Consider the following 14,163-nt stretch of genomic DNA (forward strand, 5'->3'; position numbering starts at 1 on the left):
TATTTTCATCAGAGAAATGTTGGAGGGTTTGCAGCTGCATATGGCTGCCATCATTCACATGTGCACACTGAGGACTACACTCTGTGTGCCTGATACGTGGATTCTAATGACCCATTAAAGTTACACCATAATAAAGACCTTAAGGTGCCACAAGGCTCTTTGCTTTTGTTTTCGCATAGCAGCGTTACACTGTCTGGGTTTTCCCCGAGATTTTTTTATCGTTTCTGTTAATAATGCTCCATTTATTTGCCTGCTGGATTCAAACTGGAGAGAGGGGGTTGGGGGGAGAGAGAGAGAGAGACAGAGAGAGATAAATTTACCCGTTGGCCAATTCCACCACATTGTAACATAAACGCTGCAGCTCTTGCATTAGTTTTCCGTCACAGCATCTTGGCTAATTTTGCGCGCCGGGTCCCAGCACAATAGTCGGGGGATGTTTGCACAGTGACTCAGTTAAGCTTTCTGGTTAATGATGTGTGAGATCTTTGCACTGATCTTACGTTGCGGAGCGCTCCCCGTGCCAAAATTTTGTAATCTGTGGGTAAGGGTATGTGCACGCCTTTGCATGTGTTTGTTTTGTCCCCCTTGGCTTGTTTTGGCTGCCTGTTGTAAGAATTAGCAGATGTTTCCGTTGATTCACGACACTTAGTGCCACCTAATGGAACTGGCACTTCAATTGCCTGGCACCAGATGCTTACTGGGTAGCGTGCATGTTAAAAGAGCCCTCATGCCGGGAATGCAAATGTTCTTCGGAGGGCCATGGCTTCCAACGGCAAGGGAGGGGCTGTGGCTGAGCGCCGGAGCACATCCTTTTCATGCAGGAGATCCCGGCGGCATCTCAAGGGTCAGGCTGAGAATGTGCCCTTTCCGAACCCCTGGTGAACCACTGTCAGTCTGATGGACCAATGGCACTGTGATAATAAAAGGTAAAGGGACCCCTGACTATTAGATCCAGTGGTGGCTGACTCTGGGGTTGCGGCGCTCATCTTGCTTTATTGGCCGAGGGAGCCGGCGTACAGCTTCCTGATCATGTGGCCAGCATAACTAAGCCACTTCTGGCGAACCAGAGCAGTGCACAGAAACGCCGTTTACCTTCCCGCCAGAGCGGTACCTATTTATCTACTTGCACTTTGACGTGTTTTTGAACTGCTAGGTTGGCAGGAGCAGGGACCGAGCAACGGGAGCTCACCCCATCGCGGTTATTCGAACCGCCAACCTTCTGATCGGCAAGTCATAGGCTCTGTGATTTAACCCACAGTGCCACCCGTGTCCAACTGTGATAATGGGTGCCACCAAATACTTAGCTTTGTTCAGATGTGCATCCGCCAGCTCTGATCCATGCCTCGCTTGTTGTAGCTCTCCCCACCTTAAACCCCTTCCAGTCCAACACAGATGGGAAGGAAGTGACTGACCAAGGCTAGAGAGCAAGTCTGCAACCAAAAATTGCTAAACTTGGTGAGTGCATATTTTAATTCCATTATGAAGATTGGGAACTAAAACTTACCCACACTTACCTGGAGGCAAGTCTTGAGAACACTCTGTTGTTCTTGAAGATGAAATCATATTACAGTAATAATAACACACCATCAGAGTGGAAAGAAGACCGGTCCCTGCTTTGATGAGGAAGCAGAGGAGAGGGAAGGAAGTGGACAGAGGAATATTCAAGGCAGCAATATTAAAGGTAGTGTTGGTGTTGACCCATTGCATATGTAGTGGAGAAAGAACAGAGTCTCTCCAGAGAGAACTTTGGACAGTGGAAGGTATTGGAGCTGGAGGATCACAGAATTGGCAGCTTGAGGGAGCAGGGATCACCTCTCAAGGGATCAGATTTAGCTAAGAGGTGACGAATTGCTCAGCCTAACCTAGATTTATAAGCATTTCATGAGCCCTGCTTGATTTATGAGCTTTTCATGAGCTCTATTTCATGAGGATCAAATGCAACCATTCGTTCAGTTCAGATTGTAGTGGTTCATCGTTCATATATTTGCAGCATTATTTCTCTGTGTTACTTTTAACACACTGCGCCATGTTTATGTCCGATCCATACCATAAATGAATGGATAAAGCAGCAGTTGTAGCAGACTTCAAGCTCACATGATCAACTAGGTTGCTCACTTGAACCTTGAGAAGCCCTGAGATGGCAGAGAAATTCAATTCTGTTCACTTTCAGAAGCAAACTTGCCTAACCCACACTTTCTGAAAGAACACATGATCCGAAACATAACCATCCTTCAAAGTCACATTTCCCCCCTGAATTTTGCAGTGTTGTTCTTCATGTACAAAATGCATGTATTAGCTTGCATATAAATATGCATATAAATACACATATTCGTGAATATAACAAACTAGGTAAAGGTAAAGGTACCCCTGCCCGTACGGGCCAGTCTTGGCAGACTCTAGGGTTGTGCGCTCATCTCACTCTAGAGGCCGGGAGCCAGCGCTGTCCGCAGACACTTCCGGGTCACGTGGCCAGCGTGACAAAGCTGCTCTGGCGAGCCAGCGCAGCACACGGAAACGCCGTTTACCTTCCCGCTGGTAAGCGGTCCCTATTTATCTACTTGCACCTGGGGGTGCTTTCGAACTACTAGGTTGGCAGGCGCTGGGACCGAGCAATGGGAGCGCACCCCGCCGTGGGGATTCGAACTGCCGACCATGCGATCAGCAAGTCCTAGGCGCTGAGGTTTTACCCACAGCGCCACCCGCGTCCCCTATGACAAACTAATATGCACTATATTAGAGAAAATTGCATACAAAATGTGTATATTTCTCAAAACTGCATGCAAAAGTGTGTTTGCGATGATAAATTCTCACTAAAAGTATGTGAGAGACACACACAGATAGAGAAGGGTGAGCGAATTAAAGGAATCATTGTCATGTGCCCATTTGACACTTGTGGTTTAACTTCTTTTCTCTGGGCTGCTGCCATTGATCTTTCTCTCTCTGCTGATGGCAAGTGGAGATGGGCAGAGTTAGCTGTGGATAGTCTACCCCAAATCAGGTGCTCTTCAGATGTTTTGGACTCCAACTTACATCAGCCCCAGCCTGCAGCTTGGCCACGTATCATCTCAAAAAACCATGAGTGAAGTCCAAAAAGCAGCCTTTAGTCGTGTTTCTGTTCACACAGGTAATCTTCCACAGGGAGTCTCCTCTAATGTTGCTATCACTATCAAGTGAAACGTGCAGCGGCGATTGTACTTGTAGTAGTAGTCGTAGTAGTAGTAGTAGTAGAAGAAGAAAGAATTATTATGGAAGAGGTTTGCAGTTTGCCGTAGATGTCACACTGTATCGTTTCTTGGAATTAAGTAGGACAAGGAAGGTTAATTGCAGTATTAAAACACAGAGGATCATTTAAATACCGTCCACTTCAGTAAATACAGTTTATTTACAGCAATTAATAACACAACATGATCAAGAGGGATGGAGTGACGCTCGTTTGAAGGAAGGTTGTACCGTGTGGGACTTTTTAGTTTTGAGAAAAGGAGAGCTAGAAGCGACATGATAGAAGTTTATAAAATTGTGCATGGAGAAAGCAGATAGAAAACAGGGAAAGCTGTAGTTTGAGCCATCTGGGGAAGTCCCAGTGATTGATGTGCATATATTTTTTATTTTTATTTGCAGGAACTATAACACAAATACAAAACCCTATTAGTGCCTGGAACCTTTCACATATCTAATACAATTAGACAGCCTTATTCAGTTATTAATTAACTCCAGGATAGTAACAACAGGACTTCCTCCAGCAAGTATCTTCTACTGCCAATCAGACTGAATCTAAATTGTTTCTATCCTGGACCAGTTTATATTGTTTCAGCCTGCTGGTTCAACTAGATCTCTCAGTGGCTTTTGATGCTGTTGACCACACTACCCTTCTGGACGGTTGGGGGAACTGTACCAGTGGCTCCCCTCCTACCTCCAGGGCTCTTTCTAGAAAGTAGTCTTGGGATGCTATTGTTTTGGAGTTTTCCTGCAGAGTCTTCATTGTTCTACCACCTTAGAAGCTCAGGGGTCGGCACCCAGAAGAGGGCATTTTCTTTGGCAGCACCCTAAAGTTGTGGAACTGCTTTCCCACAGAGCTGTGTCTGATACCTTCATTGGTGCAGCTCTAAGCAAATGTTGAAGGCGCATCTGCTCACTGACACTGGAGATGCGTATTTTGGGGACCCACCTTATTTTTTTTATTTTAAGCTGTTACAAGTTGCTGTTAAAACGGCATAAAATTGTGTTTTAATATCACTGGTGCATTTTAAATAGAACCCACCCTGCGACCTTAGAACAAAGGACGAGCAATAGTCATAATCATAGTAAAGGTCTTTGCCGCGTTCACTTGTCTTTGACCATTGTGACCTGCCTGCCGCTCTGGTGATGAAATTGCATTGCGGTGCTCATGGGCAGCTCTTTACCTGTGCCCTTTGTCATTTCACGCCACTTCCGTCCTTAAGAAGATCACCCTCTTGTTTTACAGCTAGTGCCTATCAGAAAGCCTTTTTCCTACGACTGGTTACCTTGCAGTCTGTCCTGTTCAGATCTTCGGTGCTGAACTCGCCAAACTGTTCCACACCACTCTTTTTTCCCTATTAACGAGTGTGCTCTGACCCCATAGATGTCTCTTAGTCAGCTTAGCTGTGTCCGTATCTTCCTCTTCCCTTCTTATTGCTGCTTGTATACCTTTGAACTCCATCGGGAGGATTCCTAGGGGCCTGAGGTGGTGAGTGGACTTAGCTCAAGGGCAACCTGTGAAAGGGTCACCTGTCTCTGGCCACACCATAACTAGCAGAGCCTTTGTTACGTGACAGCTCACATTCCCGCTGTCAATGGCCTGTAAAGCGCAAAGAATTTGGGCTTAGGCTCTGCCCCCCAGTGGTCCTGGAGACACACTTGATCTGCAGGTCACACTGAAACTCAGGTAGCTGCTTTTATTTGCCCTTCCTTCCTTGGAACAGGTAATTATTTTCTTCCACCCTCCCTTTATTTTGCATCTACTTTTCTCATTTTCCTATTTTTTCTGCCTTTTAACACGCTACTCCCCAAACCAGTCTTTGCATCCGAGATCCCCCAACCCTGAGTATTCATTCAATCAATCACCCATTCACAGAGTCATGGAAGTTTAGAGTTGGAAGGGTCCCCGAGAATCATCTAGTCCAAACCCATAACAGTGAGCATGCGGTCCCCCATCCAATTTGAAACCGGACCGGACCCTGCTTATCTTTGCAAATGTGCTAGCAGTTTTACTGCTGCACTACTAGGAAGTCTATCTATATCCTTCCCTTCCTCCCAAAGCCATTTATGCCTCCATTTCACTTTCCCGCTTAGTGAGCACCCTCTTTCCCTCCATGTGAGGCAATTTCTCTCTTCTCTCTCTCTCTGCAGTAGGAACTGTTTAGCTAGCTGTCTTCTGCGTTTCTGTACTGGTGCACCTAGCCACAAAGCTGCTTCACTCAGTGCCTGCCAAATTGTGTAAATAAGCAGAGTTTGGATTTGATATCCCGCTTTATCACTACCCGAAGGAATCTCAAAGCGGCTAACATTCTCCTTTCCCTTCCTCCCCCACAACAAACACTCTGTGAGGTGAGTGAGGCTGAGGGACTTCAGAGAAGTGTGACTAGCCCAAGGTCACCCAGCAGCTGCATGTGGAGGAGCAGGGAAGCGAACCCGGTTCACCCGATTACGAGTCTACCACTCTTAACCACTACACCACACTGGTGTACTTTAATCAAAATAACTGTGTGTTTCTTACTAAATTCCCTGAAATAAGCAAGGCAATATTTGTGCTTTGAAGGAGCAGAGTCCATAATTGCCCCCCCCCCCCGTTCACACAAAACAACAAAAGTGGTTTGTAGGGAAACTGGAATCCTGGTTTCTAAGGAAAGCACAAACTATTGTTTGCTGTTTCGGGCAGTGTTTTGCTTCAAACCAGGAAAGGAGGGAAAGGCTCACCATGTATGAAGGGAGGAAAAGAAGTGGGTAACTCAAACTCCTTGCTCTAAAGTCTAAATGAAGGCTTCCTGTCTTGGGCTGTTTCCACTGTGGTCCCAATGTGATCAGCCCCATTCAGATCACAATTAATAGTATTTATTTGTGTGTCTTGTTTGCCTTCTCCTCCGGTGTTGTCTTCTCACTTATTTGCCATGGCTGGATCTTGGAAAGACAAATACATTTGTAAAGAGAGGGGTAAGGTGGTGGGAAGCAAAATAAAATAAAATAAAATCTGTCCAAGATTATTGTCCTGGACTTCTCAAGCTGGAATGAGGTCCCTACAACAGTCTGTTTTTACAAGCAAGTTGTCTTGGGTAGTCTGTGCCTGGCAGGAGGACATATTACATCTCAATTAGGAGCCGAAGATAAATGTGGTCCGGTAAATGGAGGTCACGGGGTTACAGTCGTTTAATAGAAGGACTGGAAATGGAAATTGGAGAACGATCAAGGAAATCTTAAAAAGATAAGAACAAGGGAAACTCGATTAAAAGAACCTTATCTTCTCTTGAACCGTTGGATAGCTTTTTGCCATCTTTTAAAAAAGTGCAACCTGGCTGACAAAATAGCATTTTGAAAATAACATAAGATAAACCGCAGTGTTTGTTTACTCATACTGAAACTGATCGCACACAAACCTTTCTCATCTCTTTTATATCTCATCTCTTTTATATCTCATTTCTGGAAACCTTGTGTTTCGAAGACTTAAAACAATTCCTTGTTGATTTTTTTTTATTTTTAAGGGTACCACTTCAAACAGTATCAGATGTGCAATTAACTCTGTACACAGTGCTTCATTGCCAACCTGGGGTTTTGTTGAGGGGCATTGCATATATCTCTGACATAAATAAATATAAACGAACAAATAAATCCAGCTAGACTATTGTATTTTCCCCTTCAGTTTCGTGGGAAAAAGAAAATGGTCCCGAGAAACACAGGGCAGCCGTAAAAAAATAATGGCATGCCCGTGGTTACACACCTCCAAGTCATCTTAACACAACTTGTCTCATGTCCTGAAGCCACTGTATTGTGCATTTTGCTGCAATGGCAGCCAGTGTCACAGAACGAAGTGATGGAATACACGCCGTCACTTCATGATGTCAAGAAGCCAGACAAGTTGAACTGGATGCTGTGGACGCGGTGGCAAGAATTCACCCCAAAGCAACTGGTTTTGGTTGCACACCCATATAATCTTGCACTTAAACTGTATTAAAAATTGTGACCAAATCCATGCTTTGAAGATTGCAGTAAATTCAGCAATGTAGGTTGCAGCAACTCGTGCCGTCAGCAACTTGGCTTCTCTTTTATCTTCCTTTGTTTTAATTAATGAATGCAGGTGTGTACGGAGCCTGTGACAAACAGATCTGATAATGCAGTAAGTGTGTGGCAGCAGCCAGCAAGGGCTGGAGGATTGGTGTCTCTCGCCTAATGTGGGTGGGTATAACTCTGGTTAAAGCAGGACTGGTGAACCTTTGGCCTCCCAGATGTTGTTGGGTCTCCAACTTGCATCAGCCTCCGTGAGCATAGCCACTGCTCAGGGTTGATGGTACCTTTTAGTCCATCATCATATGAAGGACCACTGTTCCTCCCTCCCTCCCCAGTTAAAGTGACCCACTGAATGTGTCACCCCTGGGTGTCCTGTTCCCCCGATGTTCCTTAAACTCACCCTGCCCACCAGCAGTGCTTCAACACAGACATGTCACCAAGACTCATATTTCCTAGCTTGGAAATACAAGTTGTGTAGTCTGGTATTGCTTATGTTTCACATGTGAAGCAGATATTACAACCCCTGGATTCTGGTCAGTTTTGGATTTGCAGGCTTGTGGGAGGATGGGCAAAGATCCTGGTGGCCGGGCTTGGAATCCATCAGGTTTCTGTTCAGCTGTTACTCTCAGCAAATTTTAGTTGGAAGAGCATCCCTGTCACTAGTTGGTGAGGGCGCACACACACAAAAATAAAGAAAAATCCTTCTCCATAAATATTGATGTGGTTTGACTATGTAGGGTATCTAGGAGTAAACTATCCTGAGCAACCAATCAGGGTGGATTTGATTTAAATCATGATTTAAATCACTAGTCAGTAAGACTTGATTTAAACCATTTTTTTTTTTTACAGAAAGACTCATTCTTGATGGTATAATCTTAATACTTACAACCAGATGAAGGTTTCACTATTGAAATAATAAAGTTTCAGAATAGTTTTTACAGTTATATAAAAAATACTGATTTGGTTATACTATTAGAAACACATAGACAGGTAATTATGAAATTATTGTGAGGTTTATTAAGTTAACTGCTTATATTTGGACAACTTTTCTGCTGTACTTTATTGGAAGGAAAAAAATAATCATTTCCTTAATAACAATTTAAACAATTTATTTAACTAAAACAATAACATTACAGCATATGTATCCATGTTTGTTAACTGATGTGGTTAAACGATTTAAAAAACAAACAAAAAACTTAGACTGAGTTTTAGCAAACATGAAAACAAATCCTTATTTCCTGATGAATAGCCCTTGGACTATAATGTAACTTACCGTATTTTTCGCTCTATAGGACACACTTTTTCCCCTCCAAAAATGAAGGGGAAATCTGTGTGCATCCTATGGAGCGAAGGCAGGCTTTCGATGGAGCCTGGAGAGCGAGAGAGGTCAGTGCGCACCAACCCCTCTCACTCTCCAGGCTTCAAGCAGCTATCCGCAAGCCTTCTGAGCGCGGTGGGAGTTCCCACCGGGCTTCCCCCGCCCCAGCCCCGCGGCTGGGGGGGGGGAATAATTTTTTTTCTTTACCCCCCCCCCCTAAAAATTAGGTGCGCCCTATAGTCCAGTGCGCCCTCTGGAGCGAAAAATACGGTAAATAGAAAACTATCTTTAGAAAGACTTTTCCTCCAAAAGCATTGTATTTAAAAAATCTGATTTAAATTTTTAAAAATCTGATTTTTAAAAAAATAATCATTGATTTTTATCTACCATGCAGCCAATGGAGATATACAATTACATTGCTTAATTCAGTCCTCCAGATGTTCCATGTTTGCAACTCCCATCATTCTTGAGCTTTAGCCATGTTGACTAGGGCTGATGGGAACTGGAGTCCAGCTACAGCTGGAGGGGCACAGGTCCCTCCCCCCCCTGACTAAGCCACTCACTGGCAGCTTTCTACATCACTTAAACTCTTCCATGTTCATAGTTTTCTTCAGAGACAGAGTGTGCATTAACATAAGGGGTAAACTTGACTGGTACTCTCTGCTCCGACCTTAGTAATCAGAATTAATTAGATGAACTAAAGAACCTTGATGCAAGTATGTTTTGATTTGCACCAGCTAATGGCACAACTTTGGTTTTTGGATTGCTGAGGCAAGCATTTGTTAGCATACACTTGAAGTTCTACTTGCATATTAATAAAGGAACTCACCTTCCTGGATAAAGATGTGCAAACAGCTTTTGGTCTATTGTTGTGGGCTTTTCTGCCTTTCTGAACACCGGCACTGTTTGTTTGGGATATTTCTGGCTATTTTCTGCATCATTGTTCTGCATTGTGCACTCCTTTTGGCATTCTTGTGCATTGAGATCCCCATTCAAAAGCAGACTTCTCAGCAGTACAACACACGTTGAAATCATTCCTGCACATCACACACGCAAGCGCTTTTAATCTGTGTTGTTCTCATTCAAATCCCTGGCAGTAAAATGCCCCCCCCCCCGAATTATTCCTGTGCTTGCCTAATTTTCCCAACAACTTGCGCAATCAAATCTCCAGATATCCGAGGAGAATATTCACATATTCCGTACCCTTAGCTGCAGTCGTGGCCAAATTCGTCATGTGCATTAGCATCATCTCTTCCTTGTAGAGCAGACCTCTAACCTCACCCCGTCGTGTGCAGGAAGTAATTTATGAGCCAACTGGGCCTCACAGCTTCCTAACAGCAGTTTGCATGGACACTTAAGAGCAGGGGAAAGTGTCCTGATTAGACTCAAGTATTCATTGAAAAATTGCAGCTAAAACAAAACCCTTAGAAACATGTTGCCATAATTTTTTATCAAAACAAAACCAGCAGGTGTTGTTGTTGTTTTTTAAAAAACTAACTATACATGATAAGTTTTTGTGTTAAATTTCCATGACTGGATAGGCTTTCTGAAACAAAAACGTGATTGTCAAAAACAAACTTAGTCATAACAAGTCTTTCTTGAGCTTGAACTTAGGTATGTTCCTGTGTCCTTTTGAAGACACTGGTTCTGGATATCCAACTTTATCCTGCCTCCTTCTTTGTCCTTTGGTTCCGACTTTGCTCTTTGGTTGTAATTACTGACTTCATGCCCTGGTTCCTGACTCCTCTCATACTGTTATCCGTGGCACAGCCAGGGAATATGTGAGCGTGTGTGTTGGGCTTTCGGAATCAGAAAATAAAGATATCTGTGGCACCTCCAATCCTGCCTAAACTCAATGCAAAGTGGATCCTCAAAAGAGTCGGCTTAGAGAAAGCAGAGGCAGCTTATGGGAAGCAGATAAGTTCTTCTCAGCCTATCCATCAATGAAAGCTGCCTTGGCACACCGCCAAGAGCCTTAAGGGTATTTTGAATTTGTGCATAAATATGCATAGGGCTTAAATCAGTGATAAATGGACCTTGTTCTTTTTAGCATATGTATCGCTTCCTGTTTTACACAGACCAAAGACAAGGTGGAGCTTTGCCGCTAATTATGGAGGCTTCTTCCAGGTGACCAGTTTGGGGCACCTCACTGGGGGAATGAAAAGAGTGCATTTATGTGGAGGTTTAGGCAGTGGGTTCCTTAATACACCAGCAAAGTTTGCTTTTCTGTAAAATAACGGACAAATGTTTGGCATTTCTTCCGCAGAAGCGTAGCATTTGCCTTGTATTTATTTATTGATACAACAAAGTATTTCTCTGTTGTTTTTCCAAGAAGCCCACTTTGCAGTCACAACAAAAATACACTTTGAAACAACACTTCGGCAAGCCTTCTGAGTGGATTTTTAAAAATCCCAGTCTTGTATTTGTATTGGATTTGAAGTTGTTTTTATATATGTAATTGTTTCAACCGGTTTTACGTAAATTTTATTGTATTGTGAAATTGTTTCAAGATGCTTCATAGGAACCAATTAATACAGGAGATTAACAGTGACGTTAACTCAGCAGAGGAAACTGAAAACGATATTGTTAACCGAAAGCTTTCCAGGGGAGAGATGCCCTGTACCTAAGGATGCATGAATCTGTCAATTCTGATTTCCTCTCTGTTGCCAGGTGGTGGTTTTCTGTTCTTCATTGGCTTATTAATTTTAGACATTTTAAAACTTTGCTTTTGGAGGTCAGGATTGGTTCAGGGCACCTGGGTTTAAAACAGCTGTACACGAAGAAAGATTCTTCCTTGTGGGAAGAATCACATGCTAGCTGTTTGAAACTTTCTATAAGACTAGGCAGTCTCAGAGAAGTGTTCAGAGGGTGGCATAATCAAAAATTCTCTATTAGCGCTGCCCAGGAGCTAAATCTTTTTCCTGTGAATGACAAATTGATGTACTTAAACTCTTTAACTACCATCGGTAGCTGAACCCAACTTTCTTTCCCTCCCATTTTGCCCTGAAGCTTTCCTGCTAATATCTCTCTTATTATTTGGTCCTGGACTATCTCTTTCAAAACATTTCATCCCTGAATATTAATGATGGATTAGGATGACCAAAAGTGGTGGAATTACATAGTTGCACTTTCTGGTTTTAGAAGCAGGACTTGGTGTGCATCATCACTGTGTGCTTAATGCTATCTGCACTGTTTGGTAATTGTTGTGGCAGTTTTGCCTCTTCTAAGCAGGACTGGGAATGTTTGATTCATGCTGCTGAAATCGAACCATTTAAAGTCTCAGTGCAACATTCGCAGAAGTCAATCCATCATAAAACCTTCATCGTAAGCAAGGAATGGTTTCTAAAACCACTTTAGGGGAAAGTCAAGTGAGGCTGTAGAAAAACAGTCCAAAGAAGTCCAATTTGCAGTTTAAGGTAAAGGTAAAGGGACCCCTGACATTAGGTCCAGTTGCGACCAACTCTGGGGTTGCGGCGCTCATCTCGCTTTATTGGCCGAGGGAGCCGGCGTACAGCTTCTGGGTCATGGGGATAGCATGACTAAGCTGCTTCTGGTAAACCAGAGCAGCACACGGAAACGCCGTTTACCTTCCCGCCAGAGTGGTAACTATTTATCTACTTGCACTTTGACATGCTTTAGAACTGCTAGGTTGGCAGGAGCAGGGACCGAGCAACGGGAGCTCACCCCGTCGCGGGGATTCGAACCGCCAACCTTCTGATCGGCAAGTCCTAGGCTCTGTGGTTTAACCCACAGCGCCACCCGCGTCCCTTCTAATTCGCAGTTTGCAAAGCTCAAAAAAAAAAAAATGAAACACCTTTGTGCAAAAAGAATGCCCCATTCAGGGGTCCAGTGGAAAGGCATCAGGTGCCATGTGCAACCTCTATTTATGTGCATCCATTGAACACTTGGATCTGCAGCTGAATCCATGAAAGGCTTTTTGGAATTGAGGAGATGTTTGATGGCAGTTGCTTGCTCCCATGGATGCAGCCTTCCCCACGTATAGTTCCATGTGCAGTGGCTCTGTCCAACCCTTCAGTGGGTCCGTGTAAGGTGAGAGGCAGAGCCTGTTATGCTACCTCCATGCCTGTCCATGGAATGCATGACCTGAATGCAAAAACAGAGCTTTAGTGTAATTTCAGTGTGTTGGATGTCATGAATGAATGAATGATAAGCTCAGACTTGACATATATCAGCATGTGCTCATGGTATGCATGTGGGGAGAGGCAGCTAGTAATGAGTGCTCCAGGATAATGATGAAATGGGAGAAGAAGGGAGGAATGTGAGAGGAAAAATGGAAGAAAAGAAGGATGCTGTCAGAGCTGCCTCCAGATCCCAGCTCACAGAGGATCACGCTAGTCAGCGGTCACTTTATAAAAGTCTTTATTGAGTTACAGATTCCATTTCCAAGCTGCAGCGTGCAGCTCTACGTCTTAGAAGCTAGACCGGCGAAGCTCCGTCTGATTCCCCGCCTCCTGCGCACCAACTTAATACCCTAGCCTTACTCCACCTCTTACGTCTTTCCTTCCTCCTCTGGGTCCCTCTGCCCCCCGTGGTCTCTTCCTTCCTGGACTCTTCTGACGCTGACCCCCCGGACCCTTCTGTCTCCTTGCGGCGGGCTTTAGGACCTGGCTTCCTTTCCGGGCTGCTTACTGTGCCGCCTTCCTGTGTATTTGAACTTGGCGCGCGCACCCAACCTTCCACTTTCCGCTTGACCGTTTCTTCGCTCCCCGATGGAGGTGTGGCCACTCCTGACTCATGCTCTCCCTCCTGCGGCGAGCCGCCGGATCCCGCTGCCTGGCGCCCTTCCTCCCCACTACGCTCTGTTGGGGACGCTGGCCCCGATTTCCAGCTGCTGCTCTCTGAATCCCCTCTGGTCCCTTCTTCCTGGGGTGTCCCCCTAGTTTTCCCCCTTGCTCTGGCCACTGGCGCTCCTTTCTGTGAATCTTCCGATTCACTGGAAAGACTCGGAGATCTCGGGTCGTCGTCATCACTCATCTTTCCTTCGAACTCCTCCCCCTCGCTCTCTGTTTCCTCCCTTTCCCGCGCCTCTGCTCCTGAACCCCTGACAGATGCGCATAACCAAAAACTGATGTGATATGTCCACATGGTGACTTGAATGTAACAGCCATATTGTTTAAATCAAGAACACACAATGGCTTCAGAATGCTTTCTCATGTTTCCTTAATGGGGCATCCTTGTGTTTGAAACAGTGATGTTTTCTTATCTTCACCAATGATCCTGAATCTCTTTTTTTTCCCTCACGTCTTTTTTTGCAGGAGTTATCTATACTGCAGATATCCTGGACCGAGAGACGACTCAGTCCTACTGGTTAACTGTGTATGCAACAGATCGTGGTGTTGTTCCACTTTACACCACCATCGAGGTCTACATTGAGGTTGAAGATGTGAACGACAACGCTCCGTTGACTTCTGAACCCATATATTACCCATCTGTTTTGGAAAACTCTCCTAAGGATGTATCAGTTATTCAGATACAGGCTCAGGATCCTGACTCCAGCACAAATGAAAAGATGACCTATAGGATTACCAGTGGGAACCCTCAGAACTTTTTCATCATCAATACCAAAACAGGTAAGGAGATGTCTTCCA

General features: G+C 44.4%; 1 protein-coding gene across 10 annotated transcripts in view; it reads left to right on the forward strand.

Moving 5' to 3' along the window:
• The window catches only part of FAT3 (FAT atypical cadherin 3), a 460,237-nt gene that overhangs the window by 212,294 nt on the left and 233,780 nt on the right, over positions 1-14,163 (forward strand). For all 10 annotated transcript variants that reach the window (XM_082218934.1, XM_082218933.1, XM_082218936.1 and 7 more), the window contains exon 3: positions 13,831-14,145. In XM_082218934.1, the coding sequence (XP_082075060.1) occupies positions 13,831-14,145 (315 nt within the window). The remainder of the gene's footprint in view (positions 1-13,830; positions 14,146-14,163) is intronic.

The sequence above is a fragment of the Podarcis vaucheri genome (genome assembly GCF_965113315.1).
Source record: "Podarcis vaucheri genome assembly, chromosome: 4".
Lineage (NCBI taxonomy): Eukaryota > Metazoa > Chordata > Lepidosauria > Squamata > Lacertidae > Podarcis > Podarcis vaucheri.